This window comes from Entelurus aequoreus, linkage group LG06 (genome assembly GCF_033978785.1).
Source record: "Entelurus aequoreus isolate RoL-2023_Sb linkage group LG06, RoL_Eaeq_v1.1, whole genome shotgun sequence".
In the NCBI taxonomy this organism is placed as follows: Eukaryota; Metazoa; Chordata; class Actinopteri; order Syngnathiformes; family Syngnathidae; genus Entelurus; species Entelurus aequoreus.
The window spans coordinates 1,350,974-1,366,991 of record NC_084736.1 but is presented as its reverse complement, the minus strand read 5'-3'; the positions used below and the strand labels follow the sequence as shown (position 1 = coordinate 1,366,991).

Here is a 16,018-nt window from a genome sequence, read left to right as displayed (position 1 = left end):
AAAAGGTAAACATGCTAGGCTATAGGCTACTAGAAGCTACACAACAGCTAAGCACACAATAGCACACAAGCTAGTCATTTGTGGTACGTGTCCTTCACTGATAGGATTGGGCGATAAAATGATAGCAATATACAGTATATCGCGATAGACATCGATATCAATAAAAAATATGTTAAAAATAACGATTTTGTTTTAATGTCGGTAGAAAGTGGAAGTGGCGAAGCAAGGTTGGTTGCATGAACAAAGACACTCGCTCTCTGGTAACCGAGCAACGCAGGAAGTGATCGCTGATCAGTGGGACTGACACGCTACAGCCAATCAGGTAACAGTATCTCTATCGTACCATCTTGTTGTCTCGCTGTCGATTCTTTACATGAAGTGAGAAAGTGAGAAGAGAAAGTAAAAATGAAGAAATTGTGAATAAAACAGGAAAAGTCACCTGGACAGTATGGCAGTTTTTTGGGATTTTTTCAAACGGACCGTTGTCAGACCAATGTGGTCTGTGAATGATGCAAGGCGCTCGTCCCCACCAATACCGGTATTACCACAATACCTTTGCCGCGTTCACCCTTTAGAGCGCAACTGTAACTTCCTGGCACTAAACCCGTAGTTCTTCTCAGGTTTCTCTATGTTTACATTGAAATGTCCTTATTTTTGAAGGAAAAGCACTGTACTTTTCAATGAATATAACTTTAAACTAGTCTTAACTTTAAAGAAATACACTCTATACATTGCTAATGTGGTAAATGACTATTCTATCTGCAAATGTCTGGTTTTTGGTGCAATATCTACATAGGTGTATAGAGGCCCATTTCCAGCAACTATCACTCCAGTGTTCTAATGGTACAATGTGTTTGCTCATTGGCTCAGAAGGCTAATTGATGATTAGAAAACCCTTGTGCAATTTTGTTCACACATCTGAAAACAGTTTAGCTCGTTACAGAAGCTACAAAACTGACCTTCCTTTGAGCAGATTGAGTTTCTGGAGCATCATCTGGACCCCGACTTAAACAAGTTGAAAAACTTATTCGGGTGTTACCATTTAGTGGTCAATTGTACGGAATAAGTACTTCACTGTGCAACCTACTAATAAAAGTCTCAATCAATCAATCAATCAATCACATTTGTGGGGTCAATTAAACGCTCAAAATGGCCAGAAAAAGAGAACCTTCATCTGAAATTCTTGTTTTTAGAAATGAAGGCTATTCCACAAAATTGTTTGGGTGACCCCAAACTTTTGAACGGTAGTGTATAAATTACTCGATTACTAAAACAATTGATAGCTGCAGACCGAGTCATAAGCTTAACTTAATGAATCGCAAAAAACGAATTACCATTCCACTTTAATTCAAAGACAGCACAAGTCCATGACAGTTAATAATAAATGTTAGTGTTTTTCATACCTACTATTGTTCTCTGTTTGACTAATTTCACCTGATCGGGCCTTCTCTAACTTTCCACGTGACAAAATAACAAAATAAAAGCACCCATATCCGTATCATATAGGAAGTGACACTCCTATTAAATGCATCGGCTGGAATGAAACATGCTAACTATAATGAAGGTGAACCAAAGTGGTGACTTCTCAGCAACAGGTAAGTAGACACATTATATCCAAGAAAACAGTGGAGTTTAAAATTTGTGTCATAAACACTGCAATGTTGGCGTTAACGCACTTTTTGTGTTTTTTTACGCATTGAAAATTTTACTGACACTGCCTTCTCCGCGTCAAAACTCTGGTTAGCTTTTTTTTTTTCATCAAATATCGCTTTCCGCCGGTGTTTTGGTTTGATTATATTTGCCGGTGTTGTGCCAAAATGTGATTCCCAGCCAAAAATGTATTTTCTTCACGGGAGCGCGCACCGCTCGCTAAACCTGCACTGCTTGGCTTCGTCTGTCCCCAGCGGATTACTAGGTGTAAGACAAACACTTTATCTATGTGGTTATTGTAACGCTACGTGTTTGACATTATTTAAGCCTTTATCATGTCTGGAAACTGATCGTTTTCCTTTTCTGTGGTATTAATGAGATTTAAAGGCCTACTGAAACCCACTACTACAGACCTCGCAGTCTGATAGTTTATACATCAATGATGAAATCTTAACAGTGCAACACAACCAACCTGACTAAATCCTTAAAAAAAATTACATTAACGACAAAATAGAGGAAAACACAAATAAGCCACGTGAGCTCTGGAAAATTCTCAACAACCAGCTTCCTGGTTGCAGCCAGAAACTTAAAACCAGACTCACCAACATCAGCATTAAGGAGGGTGACTCCCTCATTACAGACAAAATGGAGGTAGCTAGCAGACTTAACACCTTTTTCACCATCATAGCCGCAACTCTTGTCAACAAGCTGTCCCACCACTCTGGTCGCTTTGGTGTAGAACACATTAAAGCCTTCTACAGAAAGCTAGGAGTATCCAACGATGATTTCAAATTAGAAATGGTCACAGCTGATGAGGTGTTTAAAAAATTGAGCGCACTCCACCCAAACAAGGCCACCGGCCTTGATAATATTCCCTCCAGATTCCTCAGGGACTCTGCCTCCATCATTGCCCCGATCATCACGCACATAATAAACCTATCAATTGCACAAGGCCAAGTACCAAAAGATTTTAAGATAGCAAGAGTAACTCCCCTCTTTAAAAAAGGAAGCAAATTGGAACCTGGCAACTACCGACCTGTTTCTATTCTCAGTTCCATTTCGAAAGTAATGGAGAAAATAGTTTATGAACAGGTCGATAGTTACCTTGCCACTAATAAACTCATGTACAAATTCCAATCCGGCTTCAGAACTAACCACTCTACTGACACATGCCTTCTCTATCTGACCGACCACATCAAACATGAGGTGGACGCGGGCAAATACTGCGGCATGGTCATGCTGGACCTTCAGAAGGCCTTTGACACAATTAACCACGCTATCCTGTTGGATAAGCTCAGAGCAATCGGATTTAACAAAACCTCATGGAGCTGGATGCAATCTTACTTGGAGGGGAGGGAGCAGGTGGTAGAGGTGAACGGCACCGTGTCCCCCCCCCTCTCGGTGAGCTGTGGAGTCCCCCAAGGCAGTATATTGGGACCTTTACTGTTCCTAATATACATAAACGACTTGTCATCGGCATGCGACTGTGAATTGTTTTTGTTTGCGGATGACTCTGCCCTGCTGGTATCCGACAAGGACAAGTCAAAGGTGGAGAAAATCCTCAGTGCTGAGCTCTGTAGAACTTGCACCTGGCTCACTGACAACAAGCTATCCATACACTTGGGTAAAACGGAATCCATCCTGTTTGGGTCCCACATCAACCTTAAGAAAGTCAATGACTTCACTATAAAAGTGGGTGACATTGTTATCACCAGGAAAGATGAGGTCACCTACCTAGGTTCCATTCTAGAGGCTAACCTTTCCTGTGATAAAATGGCAACCAAGGTAATCAAAAAGGTTAACCAACGAATGCGATTTCTCTACAGAATCTCCTCTCTGGTCAACAAAAGCACCATGAGGATACTGGCGGGAACTCTCGTTCAACTCTTTTTCGATTACGCATGCACCTCCTGGTACCCAAGCACCTCCAAAACCCTCAAATCTAAACTCCAAACATCCCAGAACAAGCTAGTCAGGTTACTTCTAGACCTCCACCCCAGATCCCACCTCACTCCTACCCACTTCTCCAAAGTGGGCTGGCTCAAGGTGGAGGACAGAGTTAAACAACTTGCACTGAGCCTAGTCTATAAAATCCACTACACCTCCCTGATACCGAAGTACATGTCAAACTACTTCCTAAACGTAAATGACCGCCATAACCACAACACCAGGGGGAGCTCCACTAACCACGTTAAACCCAGATTCCGAACTAACAAAGGTCTTAACTCATTCTCTTTCTATGCCACATCAATGTGGAATGCGCTCCCAACAGGTATAAAAGAAAGGGCATCTCTATCCTCCTTCAAAACCGCAATAAAAGTTCACCTCCAGGCAGCTACAACCCTAAACTAACACCCTCCCCGGATTGCTAATAATCAAATGTAAACAATCAAATGCAGATACTTTTTCTTATGCCTTCTGATCTCTCTCTCTCTCTCTCGCTCTCTCTCTCTCTCTCTCTCTATGTCCACTACTTGCTGTCCATATCCTAACCTCCTCCCCTCCACACCCCTGATTGTAAATAATGTAAATAATTCAATGTGATTATCTTGTGTGATGACTGTATTATGATGATAGTATATATCTGATAGTATATATCTGTATCATGAATCAATTTAAGTGGACCCTGACTTAAACAAGTTGAAAAACTTATTCGGGTGTTACCATTTAGTGGTCAATTGCACGGAATATGTACTTCACTGTGCAACCTACAAATAAAAATCTCAATCAATCAATCAAACATGCCAATACGGCCGGGTTAACTTATAAAGTGCAATTTTAAATTTTCCGGGGAACTTCCGGTTGAAAACGTCTATGTATGATGACGTTTGCGCGTGACGTCAATGGTTGAAACGGAAGTATTCGGACACATTGTATCACAATACAAGCAGCTCTGTTTTCATAACAAAATTCCACAGTATTCTGGACATCTGTGTTGGTGAATCTTTTGCAATTTGTTTAATGAACAATGGAGACTGCAAAGAAAAAAGCTGTAGGTGGGATCGGTGTATTAGCGGCTGGCTGCAGCAACACAACCAGGAGGACTTTAAGTTGAATAGCAGATGCGCTATCCGACGCTAGCCGCCGACCGCATCCATGATCGGGTGAAGTCCTTCGTCGCGCCGTCGATCGCTGCAACGCAGGTGAGCACGGGTGTTGATGAGCAGATGAGGGCTGGCGTAGGTGGAGCGCTAATGTTTTTATCATAGCTCTGACGAGGTCCCGTAGCTAAGTTAGCTTCAATGGCGTCGTTAGCAACAGCATTGCTGGGCTTCGACAGGCGGCACAGCATTAACCGTGTAGTTACAGGTCCAGTGTTTGGTTCGGTGTCTCCTGATAGTAGTATTGTTGATCTTCTGTCTATCCTTCCAGTCAGGGGCTTATTTCTTTTGTTTCTATCTGCATTTAAGCACGATGCTATCACGTTAGCTCCGTAGCTAAAGTGCTTCACCGATGTATTGTCATGGAGATAAAAGTCACTGTGAATGTCCATTTCGCGTTCTTGACTCTCATTTTCAAGAGGATATAGTATCCGAGGTGGTTTAAAATACAAATCCGTGATCCACAATAGAAAAAGGAGAAAGTGTGGAATCCAATGAGCCCTTTTACCTAAGTTACGGTCAGAGCGAAAAAAGATACGTCCTGCACTGCACTCTAGTCCTTCACGCTCACGTTCTTCATCCACTAATCTTTCATCCTTGCTCAAATTAATGGGGTAATCATCGCTTTCTCTGTCCGAATCGCTCTCGCTGCTGGTGTAAACAATGGGGAAATGTGAGGAGCCCTTCAACCTGCGACGTCACGCTACTTCCGGTACAGGCAAGGCTTTTTTTTATCAGCGACCAAAAGTTGCGAACTTTATCGTCGATGTTCTCTACTAAATCCTTTCAGCAAAAATATGGCAATATCGCGAAATGATCAAGTATGACACATAGAATGGATCTGCTATCCCCGTTTAAATAAAAAAATGTCATTTCAGTAAGCCTTTAAAGGACTGTTGTTAGTCCGATGTTGGCGTGATAAAACCTCTTTCTTGTTTGGAAGATACATACAATTGTAATTGTTATTTATTCATGCACATAATACATATTTATGTAGTGTTTGGATGTATTCATTTATGTACACATTTCATCAAATGTAATATTGCCTGACAAAAAGTGATTCAACGTAATATTTTGATATTTACACATCGCATATTTACACACGCATATTTGACTAGAATACCCTTATTTGCATTACATATATCAAAATCAAGTACCTACTGTACTTGTTGAAATACCCTTCAAATAAATTTTTGGCAGCAGCAAAGTGGTCATTTGGGTAGATATTTACTCTAAAAAGGGTATTTCAACAAGCAAACAGTACAGTATGTACTTGATTTTGATACATGTAATGCCTGTAAGGGTTTTCTAATAAAATATGCAGAGATGAGATAGGTCCTCGTCAGCCAGAGAACTTTGATTTTGGGACGGCAGCGGTAAAGTTTAGATCCATTAAGGAAAGAAGAAAGTGAATGAATGTTTATAACTGAATACATTTACATATGCATTAAAATGTGTTTTCTTTTGTATAATTTTTTTGATGAATTAAGTAACGTTTATGGCAAACTTTTTCCAAAACAATATAGAATGTGAGATATAACAGGATAATGCATACATCTATCATTTGATTCCAAAACGGTTACAAAAAAGTGGGACCTAAAAAATTTACTGTGGGACCCCATTTTTATGTTTTGACGGGGTGCCTGGCACCCCATTTTGAAAATTCGTAGCGCCAACACTGCACTGTATAGTGTCCAGAACTAAGCTAAGCTAATGTTGTACTTAGCGACAAGAAGCCCACATTTTATAGGCTTAGTAAAGAGATACGTTTTGCTGTAAAAACAGGCAATTTAAGTCCAGGGTGAACACCACTTCTTACCCGGAGTCAGCCGGGATGGACTCCTGCCCCACCAGTGACCCACATTGAGTTAGCATGAGGTGACCTACCTCACCAGAGTCTGGTTGTGAAGATCCCACACGGCTATGTTTCCATCAGAACAGCAGGAAAAGCACACCTTGGAATCGGGACTAATGGCTAGCGCGTAACACGCAGGAGCCGACGAGGTCAGTTCTGCCTTGATCCGAGGCGTCGGCGTGGCTAAGTCCCATATTGACAAAGTGCTCGCCTCGCCTCCGACGATGAGCGTCCGTCCGTCAGGAAGCAGTCGACAAGAGCGGATGTAGTTGTCTCTATTCTGATGGTACAGATGTATGTTTTCATTTCTTAAACCGACTGTCATGAATCAGACAGCTGGCACTCACCAGGCAGTCCAGTTGGGACACGGAGGTCTTGTTTCCAGGGTGACTGATGTCCCACACCTTCACGCAGCCCTTGCCGCCGGTGTAAACATGACGCGTTGGGTTGCTGATAGTCACGGCGCACACCACCTCCCCGTGATTGAGAGTATTGATCTGCCGCGCGTGGCGTGGGATCGCCGGGCCGATCAGCGCGTCAGGAGGGAAAGGTACTGGCTGCATCTGTCCGTCAGCGCTCACGTGAAAGGAGTAGGCTCTGAAATGAAGAAACACAGCGGTCATTGTGTAACACACATGTGCCACTTCATTTTATTTGGCCCTCGAAAGCCTGTGTATCAATAAAGTACTGTAACTTTTCTTACTAAATGTATTCTTTCTTTCTAATTTGGGAGAAACAAAAATATATGTACTCCATGTAATTGCAAAATATGTTAACTTAAATTTTGTCTAATTATGCAAAAATATATTATCAAACATTCAAACCATTTTTTAAATAGAAATAAATACTAATAATAATGATCTCAAAGCAAGTTATCCATCAAATTGTGCAATGAAAAAGTAGCAATAGATTTCATGGTAAAATTGTGAAATTTACTGTGGTTTAGCATTTTTCTCTTAATGACAAGAACAACTTTTTTTACTGGAATAAACTGTGGTGCCGTTTCGGCATTTACAGTAATACACCGAAAAATCTACAGTTGATTTGCAGTAAAAAAAATAAAAAAAATAACAAACTTGCAGCTCAGGTGCCAATATTTTACTGTAAAATTGCAGTTGTTTTTTTTTACAGTAAAGAAACAAATGTACATTTTACAGTAAAATTCTGGCAACTAAGCTGCCTTTTTTTTTTACCATAAAAACAGCAGTACTGTTTTTCCATTTACAGTAATAGACACTAATTTTTAAGGTGAAATTATTGCAATTTACCATATTTTAAGTTAAAGTACTAATGATTGTCACACACACACTAGGTGTGGTGAAATTATTCTCTGCATTTGACCCATCACCCTTGATCACCCCCTGGGAGGTGAGGGGAGCAGTGAGCAGCAGCGGTGGCCGCGCCCGGGAATCATTTTTGATGATTTAACCCCCAATTCCATTTCTTTTACATTTTAGTTTAAAAAAAATCTACTAATAAAATGCATAAAAAATTATGTAACTATAGTATTCACTGTTAGAAGCGGCCCTCTGCGGCCAAATATAACTGTGAGGTGGCCCTCAGTGAAAACGACTTTGACACCTCTGATGTAAAAGGTAGGGATGGGTGCCAAATTTGGTACTTTTACAAGCAACGACCGAATTCCATCGGTACAACCGGGCATTGATTCACGTAAAATTAAACACTGCTATATTTTGATACCAATGTTGCACGTGTCACGTTCGTGTGCAGACTAAACAACGGCTTATGTCAACATTTATTCAAGCATCATAAACTCCTTTTAAGTAATGTTGTCATTTTCAACACCAACAAAGCAACCATGCTCTTCCAAAACACGCTAGCTTGATGCTAATTTATATTGGATTTGTCATAGACAGGCTACTATTAGCATTAGAAACTTTACATGGCGATTTCAACAATCTACAGTTGGTAATGAAAACCACAACTAAGATGAATGTCACAATCAAACAGCTGGTATCTAGTTAGCACAATACTTACAGTGTAAACCCTTTGCAGGGCACAACATAACACATACAGCTTCCTGAAAAAAGCTACTTCCTAGTTAGACATTGTACAAAAAATAGCCTAAACTAAACTTGCTAAACTTTAGCACTGAAAAATCAAAGCATAGGGACCATTGTAATATTTTTCATTTTCAAAACCATCACGATATATCGATTTTTTTAACCATTAATATGTGACTTTTTTTTCCCTTGAGTACCCTCAAGGGAAAAAAAGTCACATATTTTTTTCAACGCTTGCATTTTTAGATGAACTTAAGATCTATTTGTCAATGTAATTATTATTTATTTTATTTTTGTTAAAGAAAACCCTGTTTTTATCCCCAAAACACATAATATGCACAATATCCCCCCTAAAAAGTAATGAAGTAATTGGAGCCTTAAGTAGGTCAATAATTCATAACGGCATTGATTATTTTTTGATCAATGGCAGTTTTAAAAATAAATCCCATTAAAACTGTCAGCGATCCAAAGGGGCTTCACTCATAAAAGTATTAAAAATAGGTCATTCATTATTTTATTTTTTTTCATAATTTTCAACATTTAAATCTATAGATCAATATCAGACCTATCTGGTGATTATGCAATGTAATGATTTTTTTACGATTTTGTTTTGTTTCTTTTAGTCCCTTTTTTTCAAAGAAACTTTTTTTTTATTTTTTATTTTTTATGGCAAACAGTAAATATGTAATATTCTTCCCAAATAATATTTCAAAGTGGAATATTTGATGTGAGGTAAAGAAAACCTTCAATAGGTCAATAATTCAAAACAACATAGATTTTGATTCAATATTTTTTTTTTAACAGTTTTAAAAAAAAAGAAAAAAACAGCCTGCCTGGCAGCTTTGTGTTATTAGTGTCAACATCGCAACTTTTCCTCATTACATGTCACCTGTTTGCTCTTTTATTCCACTTTTCTTTGGGTTCTATTAAATAGTATTTTCAGACCGTTAAAAAAATTGGCTGCGGGCCGCAAATCGCCCCTGGGCCACACTTTGAACACCTCTGGCCTACACAGTAATGTCATTTAAAAATAAAATTTCATTATCAAACAATAACATTTATGAACACACACAAACGTACCGAAAATTAACAACATCTAATACTGGTATCGATTCCCAGGTACTGGGAATTGGTACTGTATCGGTTCTAATGTGATCAGTACCCATCCTTAGTTATAGGTGACCAAGAAGTAAAAGGTGGCAATAAATAATAAATAAGTGGCAATGATCGTTTTTATAGGTTGGAAAAGGAAACATACGGTTTTCCGCCTGGAATGCCTGACAGGTTAGAAGGAAGACCAGGGACACGTATGTGGTGGTGAGGATCAAACCCAACCTAGAAAATAAATAAAGGTTAACTTTGAAAACACAGCAGGAAAATATGCTTTCAATTTTAGATAAATCTAAAAGGTACCAGTTTTAGATTGTTAGTGTTCAGTGCACTAATCAGGAGTTGGATGAATTTGGTGTAGAACGTGGTCTCAAATTTGCGGGCCGCTCTACTTAACTTCCTAGTTGAGTGTAATTGTGGCACCCTGGGTGGCTAATAGTTGAATATTTCATGACAATCTTGAATACCAGTAGACACAAACTACAATAACAGGTGGGTAATACATTTACTCTGTTACATTTACTTCAGTAACTTTTTGGATATATTGTACTTGTCAGAGTAGTTTTGATGCAACATACTTGCAAAATACTTGAGTATTTAGGTGAAGAACAAACGCTACTTTTATTTCATTATACTAAGTTTATTCCGATCACTACATTTATTTATATCATTATTATATTTACTTATAATCTATTGATTACTGCTTGCAAAGATGTTTATTAATTGGCTCGTTAGAGAGACTTCTGTCAAGTTTCACCAATCCAATGTAAGCTTTGACTCCTTTTCACCAATCAAACGGAGCCTGGCAGTCACATTCACAATCCTTATGTAAGACAACAACACAGATGGTTTTCTTTGTTTTATGCATTCTAACTCATAAATAAACGCTAGCAAAAGTCAGCTAGCAATGGAGGTATCTAGTGTGTGTATGACAATCATTGGTACTTTACTTTAATGAGAGTTGCTCTGTTCCACCTATAAAGCGCTCTACAAAACAACCTCCATCTTTGTTTTATATACATGCTGTAAGTATACTGTATATGTAATGTAGTAACAAGTACATAAAAAATAATATGTAATATTTACGTAGTTTGCTAATTTTAAGCATGCGGTAGCGTATTAATTTCACAGATGCATAACATTTCCTTTTCTTTGTAACAACAACAAACCTACAAATCATGGCAAACTTAATGAGAGACAAAGACTACTTTGGGACAAATGATGATCCAGGACCTTATATTTTTGAGTCTGAATATATGAAGGATGACAAAACAAGTTTCAGAAACTGAGTGATAAACAGATCCAGTCAGTAGCAGTATTGCTAAGTGCTAAACAAGAAATACAAACTATCAACATAATACAACAACCACTTACTGTACAATGTCTGCTCTCACTGGGAGGCCGACTGATGGGATGTTTATACTTCCCGTTTAGATGAAGAATTAATCATAATCCTTACGCACGTTAAAAATAAAAAATAAAAAAGGTTGCTGCAAACGAGCGTCTTTTCGTGTCTTTCTCTTTCGTTGTGGCTTGTGCAGCCCTTTGAAACATTTGGGATTAAGGGCTATATAAGTAAACTTTGATTGATTGATTGATCTCCTGGTCTAAATTGAATGTCAAAGTTGACTAACTTCTCGGTTTATGGCCACAATTGCGCACTGCTCACACGTCCTCTGCGCACAGCAAATCTATGCCGCAAACAAAATCAAACCCCATCTGAACGCTAAACAAAATAAACACATAATTTATTCTGTATGATTTTGCAATGCAACTGTAAGTGACAAGGGACAAAAAATAAAACAAAGTTCGATAACATTGTTCAATTATTGTAACGTCTGTCTGACTTTAAGGAAGACAGGAATTCCATCGATTACTTTTGAGCAAAACTGTTTGTTGTCGGTTTTAACCACACCAAAAACATTAGTAAAAAAAACTTCTATGATTAAAAACGAGTCATTTTCTGCTGTACAAACCAGACTTAAACCAACTCTTTGTTATCTGTCATATCAACACCAGCTGCTCGCTCTTTCTCACCTGCACCAATACATGCACTCATGGCAATTAGCCACCGATGTGTTTACGGCCATGCAAAAAGTCAGACAACTCCAACACCACACATAAAGTGTACATTCTAGGTCATTACACTATGACCCCCAATCAGATGTGTGCTTATTCTCCTGTCAATTATAAAGAATGTTAATTTATGGATAATAACCATGAAATGCTGTTACTAGATTACAGAAATGCTAATAAAAATATATATTTTACAGACAGAAAGTTACAGGAATGTTTACTTTACAACTTGATCCCATGCTTACATCTCATTGTGCAACATGTGAATGTTTTAAGGAGAACTCAATGTCGCCTCCGAAAGGGGTACAAATTATTTCCAAAGCAAGACCCCACACAGACATACAATACTAGTACACAGCTCATGAAAAACACATTTGTTATTTTCATTGTAAGCGGGCCAACTCACTTATATTCGAAAATAATCTCATGGAAATCACTGCTATCATTTGATTATAATGATAAGATATTTAACTTATGATTTCAAGGTTGGGACAGGTGTGCTGCTGTTATGGCCACAGTGTGCACGTCTGATGTTGCTCACATGTGTGTCACTCAATGCTCAGGGAGTTTTTGCGTTTGCCCAAAGTAGACACATCAAAACAGTTAGAGGGAACATTGGCTACAACCTTTTACTATCCTGGTGGGAGGCATGATTTATAATCTAGAAATGAATTTTCACCAACTCAGAGGCAGCGCAGCAGCTCAGTATGTCAATAGCATTATAAGAGGGCAAGCGCTCTGTGAACACTGCGCCGCTAAAAGTAGTTATTAGGCGTTAGCACTTATAATAACAATATCGCTAATACTTTGTAAATATTCAGGTCACGAGATGTAAATGGAGTACTGTTGGCGGTTTATGGATGTTTTTTTAGAAGGCACAATGGTGTACTCCAATTAGCTTCATTGTTAGCCACCTTGTATTTGTATTTGTATTACAAATTGGACCGTATTAAAAAAAACACAAATGTGTTGTTGTCTTACATAAGGATTGTGAATGATAAGAAAATTTTCCCCCAGAAAGTGCAGTTCCCCCTAACGCCTATCATACATTAGGATTACTTTAGCTGGTGGTAGAAGTAGTTTGTATTCATTTAGTTTTATTTAGTCAGACTTGACCACCAGTGGCTTTCAGGCATTTCAAGTTTGACACACCCTGCGTGGAAAAAACTTAAGCGCACCAGAGTTTTCCCAGAAGATTAGAGGCTACTTTATTTGCTTTTTTGACCATGTATCCCAATACTTTTATGTATATGCCCAAAAATACAAATGGGTAGTGTTTGTCATACCACTTGTGTGCGTCCGTAAGCGGCGACAGCTGCTGCGGCCACCGTGCTCATGTTATGCAAGCTGCTGTAGGCGGCCCCCGCTCCGCTCAGCTCACCGTTCATGCCCAGATGAGGGACGATTCCAAATGGACCAGGGTACGAACACGGCACCGCCAGAGGTGTGCGGAGACCAGGGGCTACGACAACAATAGTCAGAATCAAGTCTATGCATACAGTATACATATCTTATTGCTGTATTTTAGCCCGGTTTTTCTTAACCATAGGGCCTGGGCCCATTGTTGGGCCGCTAAAAAATATCTGTTTCTCAGCTGTGGTCCATATGGGCATACTTGCCAACGCTCCCGGATTTTCTGGGAGACTCCCGAAATTCAGCGCCTCTCCCGAAAACCTCCCGGGACAAATTTTCTCCCGCAATTCAGGCGGAGCTGGAGGCCACGCCCCCTCCAGCTCCATGCGGACCTGAGTTACGTGTCGACAGCCTGTTTTCACGTCCGCTTTCCCACAATATAAACAGCGTGCCTGCCCAATCACGTTATAACTGTAGAATGATCGAGGGCGAGTTCTTGGTTTCTTATGTGGGTTTATTGTTAGGCAGTTTCATTAACGTCCTCCCAGCGCGGTAACAACACACAACAACATAATAAAATAAATATATATATATATATAGCTAGAATTCACTGAAAGTCAAGTATTTCTTATATATATATATATACATATATATATATATATATATATGTATATATATATATATATATATGAAATGCTTGACTTGGTGAATTTTAGCTGTAAATATACTCCTCCCCTCTTAACCACGCCCCCAACCACGCCCCCGCCCCGCCCTGACCACGCCCCCACCACCCCCACCTCCCGAAATCGGAGGTCTCAAGGTTGGCAAGTATGCGTATGGGCCGCTGCAGTACTCAGTTGTAATACACTTTTCCACAACTTGTGGCAGTAATGACAATATCAAACAAACAAAAAAAGTCTGGAGCACATAGAGAAGTTTATTAAGCGCAAAAAATTATAACTAAATTGGTGAAGATGTATTTGTATTTTCACTTTAATTGTATTGACAGTTTATTCAAAAACATATTCATTATTAATTAAGTTTATTTATTTTAGCACAACATAATTGCACGTACATTTATTTTTCATCAGTTATTTATGAGTGCCTTTTGAGCAGCATATTTGGTTAGTAAATATTTTTCTAATCAGCCTGACATGAGTCAAAAGTTTATGCTTTCAATAAATAATATTTGGGATCAACACATGCTTTTATTTCATTTGACAATGTTTTAAAATGTAAGCAGGTTAGATATAATTATTGAATATGATTAAAATGAAGAGCAAGGTTACTAATTCGGTGTTAATATTTAAACCGGCTCCTGGCAGCTCCGTAGTGGAAAAGTTTGGCCCAGAGGTCAAAAAGGTAAAGAACCTCTGTATTAGACGACACAGCAACACCTACCTAGTGTCTCCACTCCTGATGACTTACTGGGGGCAGCCCTCAGGCCCGGGGTAGTAGTGGCACTGCTGGGCGTGGGCGCATCAGAGCGCGAGGTGGGAGTACTGGACTTGGAAACAGGTGTTGTGGATTTTTCATTCTTTAAAAAAATTAAAAAAATAAATAAAAAAGTATTCAGGCAGCGCAAAACTTGAATATAGATTACAGTACTCAGTGCAGGGATGGGCGATGTGGACTAAAATCTCTATCGCAATATACATTGCAGCCTCTTGCAATAGTGATATACAGTACATCACAATATATTACTTGGCATATAAATAATAATAGAATCATATCAAAACAGGTCACAAAAGTGAAGTATGTATCATATTGTGTAATTTCCTGTTTTATTTTCTTAAAACTTAATAACCTACTCGCTAATGTACTGTTCATTTCTGGTTACTTTCTGTTGTAACATGGTTCTATCTACACTTCTGTTAAAATGTAATAAGCACTTCTTCTGTTGTTTGTATACTTTACATTAGTGTTGCGCGATATTACAAATGTTGATATCGATCCAATATCAAGTTGTTGCAGTATCAGTATTGGTCACACCAATGCTGATACTTAAACATTTTCAATATTACTGAATGATTACATTTTTGATCACAAATATAATCAGACAAAAACACAGGATGGCGGTGCAACAATATCAAATAAACATTGCTATTATTTCCTTATTCCCTTTTATTACATTCAATATTTAGTGTATGTATTTATTTTTAACATGGTATTTATTAGGGCTGTGAATATTTGGGCATCACACGTTTCAATTCTTGGGGGTAACTATTCGATTCAAAACGATTCTTGATTCGAAACGATTCTCAATTCAAAATCAATACTTTTCTTAATAACATTTGGTGCCAGTTCTATGTTTAACTACATTACTCCATAAAATAGATAAATAGCTCTAATACATTTATATTTTACTTAAAAGAAAACTGGTTTTGGTTTAATAAAATTCTACCCAAACATTTAATAAAGTCAAATACAAATAAATCAACAAGAGAAGTATCCAACGCTTCTCTTTTCTAAAGTAAATATTTACAGCAGATATAGATTATCTACATCAACAATATGATTTGTCTGAGTGGCTGGACAGGACGGATTAATAAAAATGTCTTAATTTTTTTTTTATTTTTATGAATCGATTAAGATTTCTTACAAATAAGAATCGCGACTAATTCTAAAATCGATTTTTTGACACCCTTATTTGTTATTGCAGCAATATGGTTGTTAAAGTTAATTATTTTAGTGATTTCTGATTATTTGTGACGCCACCAATGTGACATATGTGTTTGTGCATGTGTTGGCAGAGCAGCAAATACAGCACAGTTTAGCTTGTCGTTGTTGTTTTGACTTGTTGATAAAAGAGAAAGTTGATCCATCACCTCCTTGTTATGTTTGTTTGT

The 16,018-nt window shown here is 38.4% G+C and overlaps 1 protein-coding gene across 7 annotated transcripts in view; it reads right to left on the bottom strand.

Annotated features, from left to right (window-relative positions):
- Positions 1–16,018, bottom strand: part of LOC133651711 (transducin-like enhancer protein 4) — a 122,682-nt gene that overhangs the window by 13,147 nt on the left and 93,517 nt on the right. For 6 of the 7 annotated variants that reach the window (XM_062049753.1, XM_062049754.1, XM_062049759.1 and 3 more), the window contains 5 exons: positions 14,571–14,706; positions 13,103–13,278; positions 9,889–9,965; positions 6,954–7,203; positions 6,639–6,886 (listed from right to left, as the gene is read on the bottom strand). In XM_062049753.1, the coding sequence (XP_061905737.1) occupies positions 6,639–6,886; positions 6,954–7,203; positions 9,889–9,965; positions 13,103–13,278; positions 14,571–14,706 (887 nt within the window). The remainder of the gene's footprint in view (positions 1–6,638; positions 6,887–6,953; positions 7,204–9,888; positions 9,966–13,102; positions 13,279–14,570; positions 14,707–16,018) is intronic. The other variant, XM_062049757.1, reaches the window with a different exon arrangement.